Genomic DNA, 22,387 nt, shown 5'->3' on the forward strand with positions numbered 1-22,387 from the left:
GCTCTGTAAAGAGTGCTAAGTGTCCTCATGGGAAAGCTAGAATACCCAGGCACCTGCAATTACTTAATTTATTTCAAATAAAGACAGATTACCTACCTTCAAAGCCCTCCCCTTGCAAATAGACCATGGTGTGACACTGAGGGAAACATTACCTCCTCTGGCACCACGCAGTTGTAGGGCTTGTCAGACAGGGATGCCTGCCTGCCTGAATAATTCACAATGACTTTGAATTCACATTCACTTCTCTGATATCACAGCTGTTATGCAGATGTCACTCAAATCACCCCATGGTGAGGTGTTTATTGGTATCAGAAATCCTTGAATGCAATGGTTAGAAACTACTCCTGGATCTTATCTGCAGAATTCTCTACATTCAGGGATTTTTCTGCTCAGAAGTCACCTTCTCTACATTTTTCTTTACAGGTATATTTGGCTGCACCAGTTTTTGCTAGTAGACCTATGGCAAAAGGAAATCTCTCTGGAGCCCTCAAAATATACTCAGTGATGGTTGTAGGCAGATTCCTATAGATAGTAACAGATTTCTTCACTCAGTTAACCCCCTCTTCCTCATCAGGCTGGAAAAAACTGAACCAAACCAAATCAAACCAGTGCTTTATTTTACAATGGTTGCAATGGTGTGGAGAGCCTCTTTGACAGCTGAGAAAGAATGAGGGCTCGACTAGCATAAAAAGTGGCAGCTGGGGAATTGTCAATGGCTAAAACAGCAAGGAAATACAGATATTCTGGTGCTGATCCTGCAAAAAAAGGTGCCTGAGAGATACCTTCCAGCCAGGAGGAGGTGATTCCTTTAGAGCAAGTGGCTTACTGCAGCCCAGTTAATATTATAGTGCAACCCCTCAAAAGTCTGTGGTTGTAGCATATGTTGGTGACAAGTTTGCTGATCCATATGACAATCTTCCTGCCTGAAGTTTAAAGAACAAAATTCCTGGGAAAGGGTCATTTAAGGTGAATCATTTCTCTAAAAGGCACCACTTGTTTGATATAATGATGACTCTGGTGACCTTACATGTGTTAAAATCACTGCCAGACACTGGAGGATGAATTTCTCCCACTAACAGCACTTGGTCTGTGTTCACACATCTCCTCTGCAGTCCTCAGGCTGCCATCAACACTCTCTTATTTCCATCTTCTTTTCCTCCCTTTCCCTCCTGCATTTTATTAATCACTCACAAGATACTAAGAAATCCTTCTGTGCAGCTCTAAGAACCTCTTGGGAAATAAACCCACCCAAAGGCTTGTGAAGATATCTGAATTTACCATGGCTGGTGTGTAGGCATAGGGATGCTGCTCCCTATTCCCTGTTCCTGCAGGCAGGCAGGGATGAGCTCTGCCTGGATTTATACTGACCAGACTCTGGTGAGTCCTCAGCCCAAGTTAATAAGCCTGGCTTCAAGCCATGGTGAAAGTCATAGGCTGTGCTAATCAGGAGCTTCCAGCCAGCCCAAAGTGTGGGCAGATATCTCCTCCGAGTGCCTAACCTTGGACCATGATAGTTCTAATGCAGAAGGACATTAGCCTGGGGAAAATTCAGTTGAAGAAGAGACTGGCAGAAGCACAGGAGGCATTTACACAACCAGCTGCAATGAAAGTTCATGCTGCAAAGCTGGATTTTTTGTCTTCAAAATATCTGTTTGGGATCAGAGAATCCAAAGAGCTGAGCATCTATGCAACCTTTGCAGAAACATTCAGCAAATCGGCCAAATCTCCAAAGAATCTCAGGGTCCTCAGGGCAGCTCTGCTGCCTGAATTCAGGAGTGCACGTTCCCAAGCAGATGCCAATAGTAATGTCTCATTAGAATTACTGAAGAGTGTGTTTTGGTAATTGGCACTGTACATACACTGATATCTGGTTTTGCTTCGCTTGAGTGTAATTTTTTGTGATTACATTAAATAGTGGCTGTGAGAGGAACTGCAGGAGAGGTGGGAAGGGGCAAAGGAAAGAAAAGAAAGGCAAATTTGTCCTTGTTGTGACAAGACAAGCTGTCCAGCAAATCTTACTACAAAAGAGAGGGATTTTGGAAGGATGAGTCTGAGCATTACTGGCAATTATTCTTTCATCATTGATATTTAACTTCTTTTATTCCCAACTGAGCACTGCCTTTGTCTGTGGACTTCAAACCTCTCCTTCCCTTTCCTTCTCTTTGGCACATTTCCCTGCTCCCCTGGGAGATCCAGTAACTCATTTATTCCTCTGTCTCCTTCAGCCTGTTCCCTCCAGCAGCACCACTCAAGTGGGCTGGTGGCTCACCAGCTCACTTTCAGCAGCTGAACAACCCCCAGCTACTGTGCAAAGCATTGCACACATGCTCATCCTCACACGTGGCCCTGTACAAGCAGAAAACACCTCTGGCAGCCGGATGCATCCCCCAGATGTGTAACAGCTGTGTGGGGCAGTGATCTGCCTAGGGGACAGCGTGGCTGATGGCTGCAGGCAGGACACCTGCAAGAAGGTGAAGGCTTCACAGGGCATGGGGCTGCAAACCTGTGGCTGGGGATTAGTGCGATTTTAAACCTAAAGCAGAGATGGTCACAGTGTGCTGCTGATGTCCTGAGAGCAAGGGAGACTTTGGCCATGGCTCTGGCACAGTATCCCTGGCACTCCTGGGCTGCTCCTGTGCCTGGGGGAGCAGCAGCCGGGTTTTGAGGCACAGGGAGGACACCCTTTGCATCCCGCCTACCTGTCCAGTGCCACCACTGGGGAGAAGCCACGGGCCACACCCAGAAATATTCAAACCCACCAGAGACAGTCGGCACGGGCGCCGTTTACCTTTTCTCATCGTGTCTGTAAGATGTGGATCCCCGGCCACTGGTCCAAATAAACATTTTAGAGGGTTGCCCAGTGTTGGCTCTGCTCGCTGCAGTGGGACGATGGAAGGACCTGGGGGAAGAGGGATAATTTTTGTCACTGCCCATCCAGCGTGGCAGAGCACACAATATCCAGCGTGGCAGATGCCCTGTGGCCATGCCCCGTGAGCTCTGAAGATGGAGCATTTGTTAACTCGAGGTGAGATGTAAAATAATGGGGATGAGAGACCAGTGTGTTAGAATGGAGAATAAATCCCATTAGCCCCACTGGCAAAAGATGAGGCTGGCTAATCAGGCTTAGCTCTGCTCCACGCTGCAAAGGATTCGTGCCACGGGCAAGAAATCATCAGTTGTTTAAGAAAAGGTAATAGCTGTGTCCAATGTTCTTATGGCAGTATTTTCTAGGGACAAAATGGCTATTGTTTCAGCACATACACACTCATTACAGGTTTCAGATTGTTCTGCAGTTCTCTGTAAGGTGAGGCTCTCGGGGAAGGTGTGTGAATGAGGCACAAGTATGAGATGTAAATGCAGCATTTTGTGGAAATGTAACTGATATAATAAAGATATCTCTTCCTGCGGAGAAATTACTGTCCTGAGGCCATCTGGCCAGACCAGTTAGATCCCTGCCCAAGGGATCTTTGTTTCACTTCAGGGTATGAGATCTGTTGCCTTCTTTCAGGGTCTCAGGCCATATTAGACCTGCTAGTGGGGCTATGGCTCCCCTTGTAGCCCCTCTTAAATTGTTCTGGTTTTAGTGAGGCTCAGTTAAAAGTCTTGGACTCTGAGAATTAGGCCATTCCTATGAAGGCTGCATTTTGCATTCTTCATTCTTTCACAGCACAACATGTTGTGTTTTTAATGCATTCAGATAAAAGCTTAAGGAAAAAAAAATATTCCAGATACCAAAGACTTAATTGTAAAGTTTTCATACACCGGGGGCCACTCTTACCTCACTGAAAAATAAACCTGATGGCTGATGCTGTCAGCAGAGAAGGCACATGATCTGAGAAAGTCTCTAATGTCACTGTCTCCATAATCATACAAAGGCTAATTTCAATATTTGCATAGTGGTGAACCAGGAGAATACTTAAATACCACGGAGGTGGCTGCAGGGGAAGACTGACATGGACAGGAGCCAAAATCCATCTGAGTGCAGACAGGCTGGTGGGTGCCAAGGGACTGGGCATTCCACCTGGAGTCAGCCCAGAGCCCCCACCACAGGGTTCATGACCCAGCCCCAGGCCAAATTCACACCCTGGATGTGCAGCTGGACAGGCAAACTGGGCAAACTGGTGTTCCTGTCACCTCCTCCCTGCTGGGCTCCTGCTGCCCTGCTCAGATGCTGGCTCAGGACTGGGACTTGCAGACAAGGACCTTACTTAAAATAAGAGGTGGCAATATTTGATGAAGCTTTTGGCTGCATTTGTGAACAGCAAATTGGACACGAAGGTAGTCCAAAAGAAGGGAGGAAGGAGGGGAATCTCCCCCAGCCCTTTCCCTAATTCTGTGGTCGCCATTGCAGTCTGAATGCCAAGAACAATTCTGTTCTTTCTTTACAACCACTGTAGTTAAGGATTGGGGATTAAGCAACAAGATGAAGCACTACTACATCCCTGAAATAACAATAGTTTAGAAGGTAAAGTAGCATCTGCTGGGATCTAATTAATGTAGCCAACAACTAAATGTTTTGATAGTGATATTGATCAGAAATTTCACTTTTAAGACCTTGAGCCAAATCCTCACACTGCTGGATAAGATTTTACCCACATTTCCACAGTGACCACCCAGCTGGTGCTTCTGCTCCAAGCCATGCAGGAGGGGTCAGACCAACTACCCAGGGTCCACAGTGAATACTGGACTGAACCTGTTCCAGGCTGAGTCCCTTAATGCTGGAAAATAAAATTATGTATTTGCCACTGCACTCTTTAGGATGTCACACACTACAGCAAACCCTGGCTGGTTTTGCTGCCACAGCCTGAGTGGTCCCAGAGCCATCAGGAGATGGTAGTGAATGCTATTAGAGAGCCTCTTCTTAATTAAGTAAATCTTGGGTACACATTAGAGGTCATCAGCAGCTTCTGCCACCTGTCTGAGCCTACAGGGACACCTGGGCAGGACACCCTGGGCAAGGAGCCAGATTTAGAAACTCCAGAGCAAATTGCAGGAGCACTGCTGGGCTGGGAGCTGGGTGAGGGGGTCTGTCCCACTGAGGGAATGCCAGAGAAGGAAAAGGGGTGCTTCTCTTCCCAGTGAAATCAGTGTTTCAGACTCCCTTGTAGTGCCAGTGCCCTGGAGCAGTCCATATGTGACAGCTTTAATGCTGCCTGCTTCGTTAGTTGAGCAATCCAAGCTAACTACCACTATTTAACACACAATTGCACACCTAATTTTGTGTAAAATTGTAACACTGATGACATCATAACACTACTCCAGAGGTCGACATTAGTGACTGAAGTCCATGGTTCCTGTAGGCAGGGCTTAGAAGTTAGGTAAAGATCTTTTGTACAACAGCAACAATACCAACTCCCCAAGACCCTTCTTTGAAGGCCTTTGGAGAATTCTTAACATTCAAAGTTGCAACCTTCATGAGCATGCTCTGCCCCACCAGGTCAGTTAACAAACTTCCATGCCTTTCTCCCTCCTGGGTAAGTCTCTAGGCAGGACTGTGAACCATATTTCTTCACTGCCCTTCTCTCTTTTCTGAGAAAAAAAAAATAGCTACTTTTTCTTGTTTGCTATTTTTTTTTCCCCATTGCTTCTCAGAGTCAGCTGCTGGCAACTTATTTTTATCATGCAACAAGTAATCAGCCTGTGAAACTCATTACTGCAGGATGTCAGCGTTGCATTCAGAGTGGATTGTGTTATTGCTTGAACAGACGGAGCACCTAAAGTCACGAAAATACCTGTTAAAGACAGTGGAGAAGAGATGCTTCAAGCTGCTTTTTTGAAAAAAAACCCAAAAAACACTAATATACCAGGACTCTGTGGGAGATATTCCTATAGGGCAGGTTATGCACAAACTGCTGCAGTTGATGTGACTTTTGCTAGTCAGGATGCTGGGTGGGACTCTGGGCTTTCTGCCTGACCTTGCCAGAGCATCTCTGCCTCCCTCACTATTTTCACAGTGTGGCATGAACACAGTTGTTTCTTGACACAGTTGCCACAGAGACAGACAAGGAGGCCAAGCTTTGGTTTTTACAAAACACTATTCATCTTTCATTTCTGGATCTATTCTGAGTAAATGCTCAAGGTTAAGGGCAGAAATGCAGAGTAAAGAGTGCACAGTCTGGTACAAATACATGAGTCTGTGATGCTGTTCCACTCCTCCCATCTTCTCTTGTTCTCATCCTCTCCTTGAACAGTTCCTGCTGGTGGATTTCATGGAACTCACTAGAAAACCTGAGAAGATGTTCACTTTTTCAGCCATTGCAAGATGAAGACTTGAGATAGCTCTTATAAAATTAGAACTATTCTGCTCTGGCCTAAGGAGTATCAATACGTCCACCCAACCACCTGATTGAGTATTTCAGTGTGAAGAAAACACAACAGGGCAGCATTTGCTTCAAATTGCTCAAAAAAAGGATGTAGTTCTGAGAGTAAATCACAAAATCCCTTAGCTGGTACCTTGGGGACTATATTACATACCCTATATTACCCTGCTGTCCTCACTTTCAGCCTGGGTTGGCTGCTCTCCTTCCTCTGTCTTCAGTTTGTGTCATGATGGGTATGAAAATTCCCTTACTTCTGGGTCACCACAGCTGTGAACAGCCAAAGAGAGATGTTGCAGACCATGCTTTTAGAGGGAAAGGTGGGTTTTGTATGTGTGTTTGCTTGTAATTGCCTCTGTCTATGTTTATGTTAACCATAGGGTTTCTGAGACCTTGGAGAACCATTTTTGGCACCAAACTAATTAGCTTTTTTCCCCCCTTATGACATTTCATTTCCTGAGCAATGGGGCCACTGTAAATAGAGAAGCACTTGCATTAATTTTGCCTCATAAAAGACACCCTGATTCATCAAAAGGCAGGAAAAGCTGAACATTCACCTGAAGATGCAATCACTGACCACCTCAGCTCTGTCTGAATACACCCACATCTCCCACTGTCCATGCTGACAAGTGCTGGATGCTTTTATCCTGGTATTTCCCAACCAGAAGATTCATTCAAACCTCAAGGGAGTTCTCTGGAAACCCCAAGGTTTTCCTGCTAGTGCACATTAATCTCTCCCCATGCCACCACACAGCTGTCAGTGCCACTTCTTGGACAGATGGGTCAGTTGCTGTTGAGTGATGGGAGATATTTGTTTTCTCTCATGCCTGGATAAACCTTTTATTTTTGAGTAGTCTCAACCACCATCACCTATGGGAAAAGGAAGAGACTGAAACGAGGAATCAAAGACAACCTGCAAGGAGACAGTTGTTCACTTTGAGGTGAATTTACTGAATACAGTTAGACTTTCTGTCCCAATAGGTCTGGTGACAGAATGTTCTCTTATGGCTTTGATGAGCCAGAAAACAGGGAAAAGTGGTGTGTGATGAAGGATGGGAGAATAAATAAAACAGCCTGCTGAAGTTTTAATGTAAAGTGTAGCCTGACTGGAGGCTAGTCTGGCTTTCAGGTGCCTTAGAGCATGGAAGATTTTCCCAGGCAGAGTGGTGGAAGTAACTACTGTTTTTAGATGATCCTGTCTGATTCAGGAGGCGATCCAGGGCAGTTTCCCAGTCCTGGTATTAAAAGAATGAAAGAATCGGACTAAATACCCTTGTTTGCATCCAGAACAAGACAGAAAACACACACCAAGAACAAGATTAAGCTAACTCACAAAAGAATTCTGCATTAGCAGAAGACAGTCACCACTCAGGGAACATTTAATGCTCTGGCAGCAGCAGCAGCTCTGAACTGAGGAGCAGCAAAAGCAACATCAAAGGGTGAATTTGTGCCTCCTGATGGAACTTTGCTGCTCCACAGCTGATGGGCATGGGGCAGGACACAGTGACACAAATTGCTGCTCTTGTTGCAGCATCTCAGGAGCCCCAGCTGCACGAACAGAGTAACCCAACCAGCAGATGACCTTCAGTCCTCATTATGGCAAGGGGAAAATGGACAGTGGGCAGCTGGTGCTAATGTACTGACAAGAGGATAGGAAGGCTGATGGTTAATGATGCTGCATTAATGATTCACCTCTATTTCTGACCCTGCTCCAGAATCTCCCCAGAGCTCAGAGCTCAGAGATGAGCTCTCCATCTCCATTTTGAGTTGAATGAGGAAGACATCCTGGGCACAGAGTGGTCTTGCTGGATTCCCATGTCACAGGCATGTCTAGGACATTCCATAGCCAAGGGAGGAGAACAGGACTGCCAGTGACAACTGAAGCCATCACACAGATGTGCAGATCAGCTGTTTGTGGGACACAGTGACATTTGGGCATGTTTTCCAAGGCAATATTTCTTTATACTTATGATGACTATCCTTGACAATTGTTAATTCCCTTTTCCCAGTGTATACAGGAGAAAGAGAAGTATTTAGAAAGGCTGAGTATCTGTATCTACCTGCTGCATAACAATATGTTTACACTTCAGGATTAAATATTCCAATGTAATCTCTGAATCTTCCAGGTTTCCATCTCATGTCCAGTTCTAACTTTCTTTATTTTGAAAAAGCTTCCAAGCGTTGCCATTTAATTATGCCCTTCATCCCTAGGCTTCCACTTTCCCAAGAGCTACCTTCCTAGTCCACCCAGCACGTCTGTAGATTTTTTAGCCTTTATTCTTTGTGATCTTTTTACCTTTAACTTCCTTCTCCAATTTTATTTTCTTTTTTTTCCCAAGTGTCTTTTCCTATACATTACTATCCCAATGGCAACTTGTTTCACCCACCTTGACCACACTGTGTTAGTCTCAATTATTCTGATTTAGTTGATTGAAACAGCAAATTTGAAGAAATCCTGTTTCCCCAGGTCAACCACAAAGGAGGGAGCTGCTGTCACTGCAAGCAAAAGACTCACAACTTCTCTTCTTTGGTGACCTTTTGGCTGCCTTGGGGCAGTCTGGCATTATTATCAGTTTCCCTGTGTGTACAAGAGAAGTGCTAGTGCCACTGTACCTGGCTGGGGACACTTTCAGACCATCTCCAGGTGGCAGAACATGTAGTGAAGAGCCAGCCCTTGCTACCATGCTCAGGTTTTGGTGCTGGTGAGTTTGCAATCCAAGCACGAGGCAATGCCTCTCTTGGCACGTTGCAGTCATGAGGATCAACGTCTGTGAGGAACAGCTGAACATAATTGTCCACTTTGCCTGTCAGAATTTTGCAAACATTTTTAGCTTTTCTGTGCTGAATTTGAATTTACGTAGCAAGTGACACATTGGACAAACACTATATTCATCATCTCAGCTGCTCCCTGGCTTCAGAGAAGGGCACAACCTGCCTGTAAAATGGGGTTGGCTCTGGGGGGGGGTGCAGCAGTGGCAAGGGCAGGGTCACCTCCCTGCAATTTGCTTCTCTCCAGCTGAGCCAAGAGATTTTTATAGGGAGATCTGCTCTGCCAAAGACCAGGTAGTATTACACTGATGGAGAAGGATCCTGGAGGCAAGGAGGAAGGCAGTGAAAATGCTGCACTACCTCACTTGATGCTCTCCTTTCAATCTTAACACAGTCCCCTGCAGTTGCAGAGGGATAGATCACTTTGGGTGCTGCACTGCAGCACAAGAGCTGGGCCAGGCTGGCTGGATAAGAGCATGTGGGATAAGGGCAGTGGGGAGGCTCTGTGGCTCATGGCTATGCCCTGATAAACCCAGTGGGAAATGGAGATGGGGTGAGAGAAGGGAGATGGGGTAGAGGCACACTGCTCCATGCTGAGATCAGTCTCCTCTTTGATGGTCATCAGGAGGGAATGACCTTCTCCCCAGATGAGTTTTTATGGGTATCTACTTGACCAGATCTTAAAGGATGCTGTTTTGGATACTAATAAATATATTTTTAAGAGTAATTTGTTGCCCAGTGGGAGCTGAATGCCTCTGACTGTGCTGAAGTGAAGTGGCTTCAGACTTGGCTCCTATGTCCTTTCACCACTGCCGTTTGAGGAACCTGGGATTTATACCCCAAAGTGTGAAGCAACAGGGTGTTGGCAGTGCTGTTTTAGAGGTGATGAACAGAGGCACAGAGGCTGCTGAGACTCGGCCAAAGGCTCCCAGGAAGTCTGTGCTGGTTGTAGTCGAGAAAAACAGCCTAAAGAATGGTGGACAACCACCTTCCACCCAGGGAGGAGGGAGGAGAGCCAAGACTTGTAGAGATGCTTGTGTCAGAGAGCAAAGGCAGCGCCTTGCTTTGTGGTTGTGCCAAGTCCTGTCCACGGGGACACCCCTTCCAGCCTTGTGCAACTGTGCCCCAGCTTTACACCCCTCCAGAGAAGCTGATCTGAGAAGGACGTGGCTTTTAGATGTCCCTGAAGAGGGTTTCACTTCAGCACTAAAGTACTGACGGTGTGTTTGAGGGTAGGAGCAGAGGGAGAGGAAGGGTGATGCTGCTGGGGACACAGAGGACACCAGCAGCTTTTAGGGAAACCACGAAGGAGAAACATATTGCATGAGTGATGTGGCAGGGGAGGGAGGTGAGGGCAGAGAAAGATAAACAGATGCAAAGCAGCACCCAGAGGAAAAGCACAAACAGGCAGGGCAGATACGGCAGGAGTGGCTTTTCTGTCACCTAATTCCTTGAGCGGGTCAATCATCTTTTATCTCCTTTGAGCCAGTCCCTGTGCCACGGAGAGCACCAGCCGGAACAAAGCAAAGGCAGAGGAGAGCTGAAACCACTGCCCAGCGGGAAGGGAATACTCTGGCACTATTTATTTTTGAGTCTGCATTTGGATTAGCTGTAAAGAGCTATGTGGATAAGCAAGCAGGCAATTACAGCTGGGACGTGCTGCTCATGAATGGAAACAGCTCCAATCTGCTCAGGACATATTGAAATTCTAATTCAGTTAGATTCCTTTAGTTACAGCGCTCATCACAGCCACTAAAAGAGATGGCATTAGAAAATAAATACAACTCTTCTGCTGCCTTTGGTCTGTCTTCTGTGCTCCCCTTTCCCTCCTCCCCTCCTCAGTTTTAGCTGTTGTTTGACTTTATTTTCTGTGGTAAAATACAGCAGTCTGCTCTTAGTCTTCTTGGTTATAGTTATGAGCATCTAGCAGAGCACAGCTGGGCAGACCCGTGTGCTGCCGGGGGGGGGACAGGGAGCACCCCTACAAAGCCACTGCTGCAGCCTCTCATGTCACAGCTTACTGCAGACCACTGCCCAGAGACACCTGCAAAGGTGCAGGTGTGACACAGAGAGCAGAGCAGAGTAAGGACATCATTTGCAAAAGTTCTTCCCTGGCATCATCCCTGGTCCAGACGAGAGCTCCAGCCTGCACTGCTCACAGCAGGTTGGCTCTCTGCTTTGGGTATTGGTGTAAAGCTCCTTCACTGTTGCAGGCAACCACTTTTGCACTGTGTTTGTGCAGGCAAGTTCCTTAAAGATCTGATTCAAAAACGTGACCAGGGAAGAGGACGGAGAGTGCTGGATCAGCCCTGCCAAAGTGACCTGGAAATTCAAGAAAATTACTTAACTGTTTGCTGCTGGTTTAATTTCTCTGTCTCTCAGTGAAAAATGTTACATTAAATCTGCTGACATATGCAAGGATAGTTGAGATCTAAATGTCAGAGGCTGCTGGATTGGAGGAACAGGAGGAGCTTGAGTGTGTATCTCCAGCTGACTGGAAGTTGTGTTCCATCACATGTGGTCTCTTGGACCTGCTGGAGGACCTCTGAACACAGGGGAATCTCTACAGGTAGGTTGTGAATAGTCCTGACACATCAGCTTTGAAACCTGGCTATGGCAGACACTGGATAGAAAGTACTTGTCTGCCTTGAAAGTAAGGAAAGGGCTTGAAGGAGAAAGACAGTTGTAATTCCCAATATTACTGATACTGAGTCATGGAGCTGTGAAATAAGCAACTCTCTGGTAAAAACAAACACCCGGCTTGGTTCTCATGAGCATCTTTCCTCTTTGTCTTATTAGAAAAGGGTAAAATTGGCATCATAAGCACTCTGCAGTGGCTTGTCATCCTTTCAGAACACAAACTTCCCCATCTGTAGCCCTCTTAGTTGAATATGATAAATTGCTTAGATGCACAAAACAAAATTTTGTGCCCAAGTGCTGTAGAAAAGCTCCAGACATATTTTTTTCCTGCACACATTTCACACAGTTTTCACAGAATTTAAAACTTTATGTCCTTATTTTTTTAAAATGTAATTCTGTAGTGCAGCTGTCTATTGGGTCTTGAGTCTAAGTAATGTGCAACATGACTACAACTCTGTGGACCTTTGAACTCACACATGTCCTCTGGAGATCTCTGTTTGCTTTGCCTGATTGCTTTTTGCTGATTAGTGGAGAGGAGCTGTTGTTTTAACAATGAGCTCAATATTAAGATAGTAATTGAATGGAAGGGAGTTCTCTCCATTGAGTAGTTCTACTATTCATAGCAAAATAGAGCAGCTCCTGGGAATAATGTGGAAATAATATTTCTAATGACCTCTAAACACAGCTGGTGCTTACCAGTTGGGGACCTGTGCTCATATATGACCAGATATATTCTGTAATAGTCTGTGGAGGGATGGAAGGATGTCCAAGCCACATATTAGGGACAGAAGCCAAGTGGCTGATTGGAAGAACAATGCAAAATCCTAATTCTTCCTGAGTAGATACATGCCCCAGAGAACCATGGAGGCTTTTCTCGTGGAGTAATTTGTGCTTAGGACACAGTCAAATCCAGCTTTATGAGCAAGGCAAGGGAGAAAGGTAGAAACTAAGTGGGCCACATGAAGGTAGAGTGTTGGAAAGAAAGGGGTCACAACCTAAAAGAGAGCAGTGATGTGACTGCACAAGAGAGCAGGAGCAGCAGCATGCTGCAGCCAGGTAGTGATGAAATGCAATGAGAGGCAGCTGGTGTGAGGTGGATGGGAAATCTGGTGAGGCAGGAGGAGTCAATTGACTGCTGAGATGAGGCTGATGCACTGGGCTTAGCCACCAGCCACGAGGTCAAAAATCAGTGTAAACTCTAAAGCACCTGCTCTGCAGAGGAGTTCAGTGCCTGATTGCTGGATGATACAGATGCAGATTCAGCCTCTTTGGAAAACAACAGCTCGGGAGTTCATGAATCTCTTTACAGATGTGTTCTTGTAGGATAATTTTTAGCATAAAACCAATTTTTCTTGAGAGTCAGGAAAAAAGATAGTGAGAAAGAACAAAAGCAAAGTTTCTCTAAGACTGAAGAGTGTGCATATGCCTTCAATGCAGTTTTAAACCATAAAAAAGAACAAAATCTCTGCTGTTCTCCGAGGGCAGTGGAGCACTGAACCACTAAACTGGCCACGTCCATGAAACAAAAACCCTGAATATTTTTGGTCTTATAACTGGTCTGGAAACGAAAGGAATGGTAGGAGCAGTCAGATGCTTCCATTCCTCACATGACAAAAATCTCTATTAATTAGTGCAAGCATCCAGCTTCAAACAATGTCACTGCAGTGCTCTTACTGTTGAAACGTATTGAGTTTCCAAGGGGGTGAATGTCTTTTTCTCTCCCTAATCATGATTACTTGGCTTAGTACTTGGACCAAGCTTCTATTTAACCAAGATAAATTGATATATCCAAAACAAGCAAGTTAACACTATGCATCACATTATTACTCTCCTCACAGATTTCTTGCCTCGTGTGCTATTTTATTCAGCTGCTAAACACAAATAACTAGAACAGGAAGGAGGAACTGTGCAGAATCCTATATGTATTAAAGATAAAAAAAATAAATAAATCTGGTTTTGTCCATTACTTTGTCCTATTCTGTGACAGTATTTTCCTTTGATCAGTGTAATATAATATTATTTTGCCCTATAATTTATCTTCTGTGAAACATGAACATCCACACCACATTTTTGCAGACACCATCAGCCTATCTGACTAATATTTTGTCGCTTCCTGCTTGGAATTCTTATTTATCATTTATGTGCCAGCACTGTAGGTTAACATTCAGAAGAGCAGATGGGGAATTAGAGACAAAACTTCTGTCAGTGATAACGGGACTTCCATGCTTCATTTCCCCCAGGGCACAGTGAGTGTTTTCCTTTTCAACAGTGCTGGGCAAAACTGCCTTGCAGAACTGGTGGCAGCAAAGTGTGAGCTAGCAACACACTGAAATTGTCAGAATGCAGGGATAGATTTTGGTGTCTGGGCTATTTGTGGGAGGTTATTTTGTAATAGCTCTCGGGAAGACACCCATCTCAGTACTGGAGTTCCACTGCAGGATACTCAGAGAGAATTGACTTTCTGGGAGAGTCAGTGACAGGTCTGGCACTGAACAACTTCTCCTCCACAGGTGGGTTCACCTGACAACATGTCTGGCACTAATTCAGGTCTCCAAACTCTCCAAATCCCACTATTTCAGCATCATCCTGATCCCCACTGCTGCTGGGGAGAACCCCAAGGCTGTGCATGGGCAGCTCAGTGGGGCTGGGTTTCTTCCTACCCTCAGCTTTACACAGGGGCAGTGTCCAGGACATGTCCTTGTGTGTGGATGTGTGAGGTCCACACCTGTTTTACCTTCCTTCAGGGAAAAAGCTCCCACTTTTCTCCACAGCTCTGTGCACCACCCATTCTCCAGGCTCAAGGGAAGCTCGTTTGTGTGTTGGGGAGCAGCACTCAGAGTATGAAGGACCTCCCAAATTGGGAAGTGGTTCATGTGCTGCAAGCTCAAAATTCCTCACCACCAAGGAGTCACAGCCAGAGGAACATCCCACCTCTGTCCTGGGGACACTGCCAACACGGAGAGCCCTGTGGCACCTCCTTGGGATCAATTATCCCCAGACACTGCTGGCTTTGTCATGGGCTGTGCTGCTGATGCTGGCCACAGGACACCCAGCAGCTGCTGAATGACACAAATGATCAGGATCAAGGCAAAATCACTGTCCTAACCCACCAAATGTCACAGGGGAGATGAAAAACAGATTCTGGCTCCTAAAATGTGCACTGAAGACCCATAGGAGACCTGCCCAGAGAGCAGGAGCTTGCCCCTATCCTCCAGTGCCACACAGATGGGATTTGTTCAAATAATTGCCACAGGTACAGCTTGCATCATCTCACCTTCCCTGTTTTTTGTCTCTAAGGTGTCTGTCCATCATCTGACCATCCTCCACTCTCCTTCTTCCAAACAACAAAAGGCTTTTGCTAATAATTTGATACTGCTATTAACGAAACAAGGAAATTGATGCTGAAAATCAGAACATATGCATTATGTCTGTATTCTCTGCTCTTTAGGACAGTTTAATAATTGCATGTTAATTTTCACCCAAATTGATGTTTCTGTGGATATTCTTCCTGCCTCCATCTCTTTTGAGAATCTCTGAGCCTCAATAATAATGTGAATTACATTTGAATCAAAATGCAGAAAAGCTGTGTTGTCACATTGACCTTGAAATCCTGAAGACCATTTCCATTATAAAGGTGCTGTACAACACAGCTTGTGGCTGAGGAGGCTGCTAAGGGAAGTACAACCAAAAATGTTTTTCATATGGAGATATTCTCAAGATACTACCTCGCTCCTGAAAGCTGGTGTTTGAATTCTTCAAATTGTTTGGATCATTTAAGCAGACATACCTGTAGGGTAACTTCTGAAGGTGTCAGCTAATGCCCTGCTCATGCTTTGAGCTGTTCCTGCTGTAAAATGTGTGCCTGTCTCCCTAATACAGTGTAATAAGTAAATAAAAGCTGCTGCTCTTCCTCCTAATGTGTTCAGAGGGCGTTTGTCCCTTATTGATTTCATAGTAGTAATTCAATTAGAGAAAATATCAGGAACTGCATTTTTATTGCAGAGGGTGAAAATTTTAACTTTCACCCATACTTGCTCCTTTTCCTTACACTAGAGCTGCTTTTAAAAAATTCTTCTTTTTAAGCTGCTGTACAAGCTTAGTGGAGTCCATAATTTCAGTGCTCTTTGACATGTACTCAGAAGAGACTGGGGACTTGATTTTCTTCTTATTTACACCTATGAGGTCAGCAGCTGAATGCAGAAGCAAGCAAAGGGCCAGAGCAAAGCCACAGAGCCTGTCAGCACCACAGCAAAGGCTTTTCTTCGGTTTGCACTGGTCCCTTGGGAAATCCTAACAGCTGCACTAATGTTGGATGTAATTGAAGAAAATGCTCCTTAAACAGGCAGGCGGTTCAGTGTTTAAACATAATGCCTGTTGAAAGAATGCTTGAAAGCTGATTTTTGACCTTCATGAAAGGCAAAAAAGAGGTGTTTTTTTCAGTATCTGTACAGATTATAAAAAATGGTGTGGAACATTTTGTTCAATAGTAGCTTTTTTTAAATTTATTTTTTTCATAGTGTTTGCATTTATTTTTATGTTTTTCCACAATGGAAATTCAATCAAAGTCAAGGATTTTATCACCTTTCCACTCGACTGCCTGAGTCAGATGCTTAAAATGTAACACCAGCAGCCCTGTGAGTAGTCGATTAAAAAAATCAACCTTTTGCACCACAGCTCAGAGAAGTGCCTTTTTGTTTTTTCTGTAGCCTGGTGGAGTCATTTGCTATCAGAACACGTTTTCACCCAAAGTGATCTGCTACTGGCACGTTTCAGGGGCTGGAAAATGTTGCTACTGAGTGTTTCAGTCACCAGAGTGCTCCTCAGTCAGACCAGTTTGCTGGTGCAAAGTTCTGGGCTTGCAGCTGGAGTTCTGCTCTCAAGCACATTTGGTGACTGGGAAGCAGGAATTTGCTTCCCCACACTCAGTGCAGAGGAAAAGAGAAGTTTATTTAATCTGGAAAGTAGAAATCAGGAGTGGAACAAAAATGACTATTGCTCTGCACCTTTCCAGTTTTCCTTTATGCCCCCAGGACCTTTGCTTTTTTTGTCTGTCACCACTTCCAAAGCTCTCACTTGCCTCACCTCAGCTGGAGCAGCAGTGCTTTAGGCAGCCAGGTCCTCCTGAGGCTCTGGGCTTGGTCTGATGGGCCAGAGGATGCTCATTCAGCCCATTGCTACTGCCAGTCCCAACACTGGCAGTGGGAGAGGAAGAGCTGACCGGGAAACAGCACATCCAGTTCTGTTCTGCAGATTTTGATGCACAGAATAAATTCCTGTGAGGTGTGGGTTACTGAGTAAAGATACCCATGTGTGGGTTCCTATTCCATGCACCCTGCTGTAAATACAAACCAGCTGGCTGAGCTGGGAGGTCAGGCTGGCTCCAGCAGTGCCTTGACCTCCCTTCCTGCTCCTCTTTGAAAGGGCATCCCCCAAGTGTTAGCTTGGCAGTACTCAGAAGAGTATCAGCAGTCACAATAACTAACTGATACTATTTCCTAAGTGTCTATATTTTCACTTCTATGGAAAACATTTAGCTGATCTAGGAGCACTTAATTTGGGAGATGCAACTCAATCCCAGCAAAAAGCAGCACTTGGAAGACCACCCGTGGATTTCAGCAGATCAGATCCTCTGCAGTTAAACTAAATGTCTTCACACTGTACACAGCTGCTGATTCCAGGTTTGCTAATTTGTAAAATAATGTGAAGAAGATGCTGCAGTTGTGAGCAGGGCAGCTGAATTATAGGTACTTAAGCAGCACTGTAGGGATATGAATTCTGTTTATTGCACAAACCTGCCTCTATAATTAATAGAAATTGTACCATTCCCTTGCTCTGTTTTCATTAATTCAGACTGATAGCTTCAGAAGACCAGAACAGATTAGGAAACACATTTTGGAAGAACAAGAGAGAACTAGAAGACTTTCTCAGCTTTTCAGCTTCACTCCAGATCTCTTTCAATGTGTAAGGAGCAAAATTACTAGCAATGTTCTGGGTGTGACAAGCCATCTGTCACCATAATTATAGCCTTGTTTTACTTTTCCCTGCTCCTAGGAGGAAAGATCCAAACTTCCCTGTCTACCTGTCTAAACTGAACATTATGAAGTGTTCTTTAAACCCTCAAGATACAGCCACACTCAGTCCTAAACCTTCTTAAACCCCAACTGCTCTCTAAGACTAGCATGTCCCAATAAGAACAGGCTGCAGGGTTTACCTATTAAGCTGCAAATGAACTGAACAGCCCTGGCTCCTTTAGTGGGAGTTTTATAGGCCTCTTTCCCCTCTCTTAGGAGGTGTAAACATATCAAGGTTTAACATTATGCTTTATTTATCCCCGTGGTGCAGTGTGTCATTGCTCCCACAGCAGCACTGGCGATGCTTTATCGTAGCAGAGAGGGGAGCACTGCATGAACCAGAGCTGCTGCAGGAGCTGGCTTAGCCATGGCCAGTGACACCTGAAACACAGCACTGGCCTCTGTTCGGGTGCTGCTTCATTATTTTGGATGCTCTGGGGACTGGAAGAAAAATGTGTCCAGAAATGAGCATGAAAATCAGGCAGGTACACAAGGGGCTGTGGCCTTCCCCTCTCCTGGTGGAAAGATTTCCCCCATCCCTTTCCCCCAACAGGAATAGGTATGTCTGAGATGACTTACTTTCCTCAGGATTCATTGAAAATAAAATTAATCCTAATAGCTTTCTAACATAAAGTGACATACCTCGTGACCACTGAGCTGCTCTGACTAAGGAGGGCCCTTTATTGCTGTGACTCCATGGCCAAATGTAACGCAATTAAATGATTGGATCTGGTTATGTATATTGACATGGTGCCAGTGACAAATTCCATTCTCTCTATTATTTCTATAAATAAAGTCATCTGCCATAATTAGAAAATATGAACGTGCTAAGATCTCCATTAATTCTCCTCCATATTAATCTAAGAGTTGGGCAGATGTTTATTAATACCTTGTTACACTGAGTTCATCAGCTGTTACCAAGAATAGAAAGATTGAGACCTGATCTCACACTGAAGGTTAAACAAGAGCAGATCCTGCCAGGTCTTAGCTTCTGAATGATATTTTGACAGGGCATGTTTTGACTTATTCAGGGCTGAGGATGGCCTTTCTTTACTGCTGTGCCCTGCACAGTCCAGTTGGAGATCTTGGAATGCATAAGGACTTGAAAAGAATTTAAATAATTTCAAGATTTCAGGATTAGCATGACCCAAACCCTACCATACATTAATCAGCAGGAATCCCGAACTGATGAACAGGCTGATTCGAACTTTAAAGATTGGTGGCCCATCCCATCCCATCCCATCCCATCCCATCCCATCCCATCCCATCCCGTCCTGTCCCACCCCTTTCCTTGGCAGCTTCAGAGATAACCAAAGCAGATGAAAACGGCTCAGCAAAACACAAACAGGTTTCATGTCAAAACTCCTCTTGAACTTAAAAAAGAACATGGGTACAAAATTAGACCTTGATTTGTACAAAGTAATTTTAAGTTCATATATTTTAATAATAATTGAAAAAAAAAAATCCAGTGTTGCTTCCACCCCTTCCTAGCCCTTGTTCATCTTCTTTGCACTGGATGTTGCTTGTCTCTTCTCTTGTCTACCACCTTGAAATTTTTGCACTCCTTTTCCCTTTCTTGGAATTACATTTGAAGAAATGCACATAAAGAGCTATTCTTTGGGTCAGCATTTCAATTAGTTTTAAGTCTTACATTTCTATTTCCTAAGTCTCTACTTATTTATTATTTGCATTGAATCTCAGCCTGAGTGTTTGCACTGACTCTGAGAACTCTGTGGGGTGCTTATCTGTACAAATAGATCAGCAGCTTTTGGGCTTCACTTTCTGAAGCAATAAAGTGAGAGACTTGCTTTGAACTTGAAAGCTTCTGTACTGCATTTACTAATACAGCAAGTTATTACAGATGTATGATCCACAAAATTGCTTCAATCTCATGCTAAAGGAAGTAGATTTCTTACCTATTCTTCCTGGTCATTATTACTTAAACAGTTGCCAATCTTACACCTCTTTTTTTTCATTACACTCACCCTGAGTTCACCAGGGGAAAGAACACCACTGATGTCATGGTGACATTTTTTCCAGAGTTGACAGGTTTGGGTTAATTGCTGGTCCCAGCAGCTCAAGTGTGTGGATCATCCAAGGGACTAATCTACAGAGAGGATCTAACAGGAATCAATCTCCTACCTCAAAAGAGAAATGCTCAAAAGACAATGTCTTTCTTTTAAAACACAGTAAAACAAACCCTGCTCTAATCTGATATGAATTAAAATCAGGAACAATCTAAGACTTTAATTTCTATTTCTAGTTTGTTCAAGTAACTCTTTGCCCGGTCTCCCTCCAAGCCAATTTTGGGCTAAGCAAAAAAAACCCCACAGTTCCACAAAGTCTCTGTGGGAAGGCACCAGGAATGCAGCAAGATTATAGTGCAGCAAGATAAGGGGGATTAAGATTACTTCTGTCTTTTTTAAGACATAAGAGGTGAAAAAGTTAATGGAACACTCAACCAAGAGACATTGCTGAGACCTGCAAAAAGTGATAAACCAAGATAACTGGGTGAAATATCAGTGAGCAGCCAGAGTTTTCCATGTACAGTGCAGCCTGCTGAATTCCACATGGATTATGGCACAGAAAGATGCCTGGCAGAAAAGGACTGGGCGTACAGGTCAGCAGCTGGCCAAACAGGAGGCAGAGGTGGCCAAGGAAGCCAATGGCATCTCACCCTGAATAGTGTGGCCAGCAGGACCAGGGCAGAGAATTGTCCCCCTGTACTCAGCACTAGTGAGGCCACACGTCGGGTGCTGTGTCCAGTTTTGGGTCCTTCACTACAAGAAAAACATTGAGGGGCTGGAGCATGTCCAGAGAAGGGCAAGGGAGCTTGGAGAGGACCTGGAGCAGGAGCCCTGTGAGGAGCAGCTGAGGGAGCTGGGGGTGCTCAGCCTGAAGAAAAGGAGGCTGCAGGATGTGTGTGCAGGGGGCATTTATTGCTTCCTATAATCTGCTCAAAGGAGGTTGCAGCAAGGTGAGAGCTGGTCTCTTCTCCCAAGTAACAAGCGAGAGGACAAGAGGAAATGGCCACAAGCTGTGCCAGGAGAGGTTTAGAAGGGTTATTAGTAAAAGTTCCTTCACCAAAGGGTTGTCAAGACGTGGAACAAGCTGCCCATGGAAGTGGTTGAGTCATTACCCTTGGAAGTGTTTCAAAGAGATGTGGAGGAGTCATGTAGGGACATAGCAGTGGACTTAGCAGTGCTGGGCTAGTGGCTGGACTTGATGATCTTAAAGGTCTTTTCCAATCTAAAGGATGCTATTATTCCATACTGAGAATTTGCTTGTATTGTTGTGGAAATTAGATGTTACTTTAGTCGTCATGGGAAATTTGAGTGGATTACTTTGTGGAGACAATAACAGCCACTGACAATCCAAATCCAGTGGACACCTGATCTGGCTGGTGTTGAAACTGATGAAATATTTCTATTATATTTAATGGGCATTGGCCTCAGCCTCAGAAGAGAGCACTTCAGATTGAACTTCTCTGCCTTTGCAGCAATTTTATTAAATTTGCAGAGTTGGTATTAGATTTGCTCAGTGGTATGAGAACATTACTATTCTGTTAAATTACTTTTTCAGTTAATAATATATTCTTTTCTACAAAGGTTTTACTTTCTTAAGTTCTTTTCCCCTCTTTGCCTTCATCTGCTTAGGGAATTCATTCTCCCTTTCTGCCTTGAACTACTACATGCTGTTACCTGGCAGGGTTAAACAGCTCTTGTCCACTTCTCAAAGGAGTGCTCTGTATGCTAAACCTCGTTTTTGTTCCTTGGGCAGGCTGTCCCTTTCTAACTAGTGGAACCTGAGCAAGAAAAGCCTCATGAACTATGAGGAAACCTAAATCAAAACAGGCTCTTGACCCCGAGTTCTTCCAGGTCAAGGCTCAGCACTAACTTCTGGGAAAGCCCTCCTCATTCCTGAGCCTTTTCTGTCCAACGAGATACACTTTGTGAGCCCATTCCCAATGAAACAGATCCCTGGGATCCAAACTGTATTATACTATTTGTAGTATTTACACCTGTAATACCAGCAGCATGCTAAGGGCTTTGAAGATATCTCAGAAGACAAAGTCCCTGCCTAAAGAGCTTAATATTCATATTTTATTCATAGTATAAAAATATACATACTCTGAGTCGGTAAGACACCGGATTAAAAAGGCTTTTCTCCTTAAATTAGCTGACAGAAATCTAACCCCCTAAAGAGAGCAAATGAGGCAGCTGTGGAGGGAAGGGAGCCAGCATCACGGAGTACAAAGTGTCTCTCAGCTGCCTCATCTGGAGATGCTCTTTCAGCCTCAGCTTGGGGTCCTTACAGACGCTTTTGATCCCTGTGAGCCCAGCTGGGATCAGAGGATCAGGTCCACCGTGGCCCCCCTGCATGGTGTTCTTTGCCAGAACTCCATCTGGAGTGGGTGAACCAGGGTGATGTGAAGGAATCAGAGCCTTTGGATGTGCCTGCTCAAACAGCAGCCCTCCTCAGTGCAACAAAACCAGATCACTCATCCTTTTACTTGGGAGTCAAGGGTGTACAACACTCAGCTTCTCAGTTCTGACTGCTGTGCACAAATCACACCATTCCCAGTATTTT

The 22,387-nt window shown here is 44.7% G+C and overlaps 1 protein-coding gene across 6 annotated transcripts in view; it reads right to left on the bottom strand.

Moving 5' to 3' along the window:
• The window catches only part of KCNMB2 (potassium calcium-activated channel subfamily M regulatory beta subunit 2), a 138,530-nt gene that overhangs the window by 14,897 nt on the left and 101,246 nt on the right, over positions 1 to 22,387 (bottom strand). For 5 of the 6 annotated variants that reach the window (XM_014871514.2, XM_088171004.1, XM_088171005.1 and 2 more), the window contains exon 2: positions 2,789 to 2,899. The exons of the other annotated variant lie outside the window; for it this stretch is intronic. In XM_014871514.2, the coding sequence (XP_014727000.1) occupies positions 2,789 to 2,899 (111 nt within the window). The remainder of the gene's footprint in view (positions 1 to 2,788; positions 2,900 to 22,387) is intronic. 6 annotated transcript variants of the gene reach the window in all.

Source organism: Sturnus vulgaris, chromosome 10 (genome assembly GCF_052056855.1).
Source record: "Sturnus vulgaris isolate bStuVul1 chromosome 10, bStuVul1.hap1, whole genome shotgun sequence".
In the NCBI taxonomy this organism is placed as follows: Eukaryota; Metazoa; Chordata; class Aves; order Passeriformes; family Sturnidae; genus Sturnus; species Sturnus vulgaris.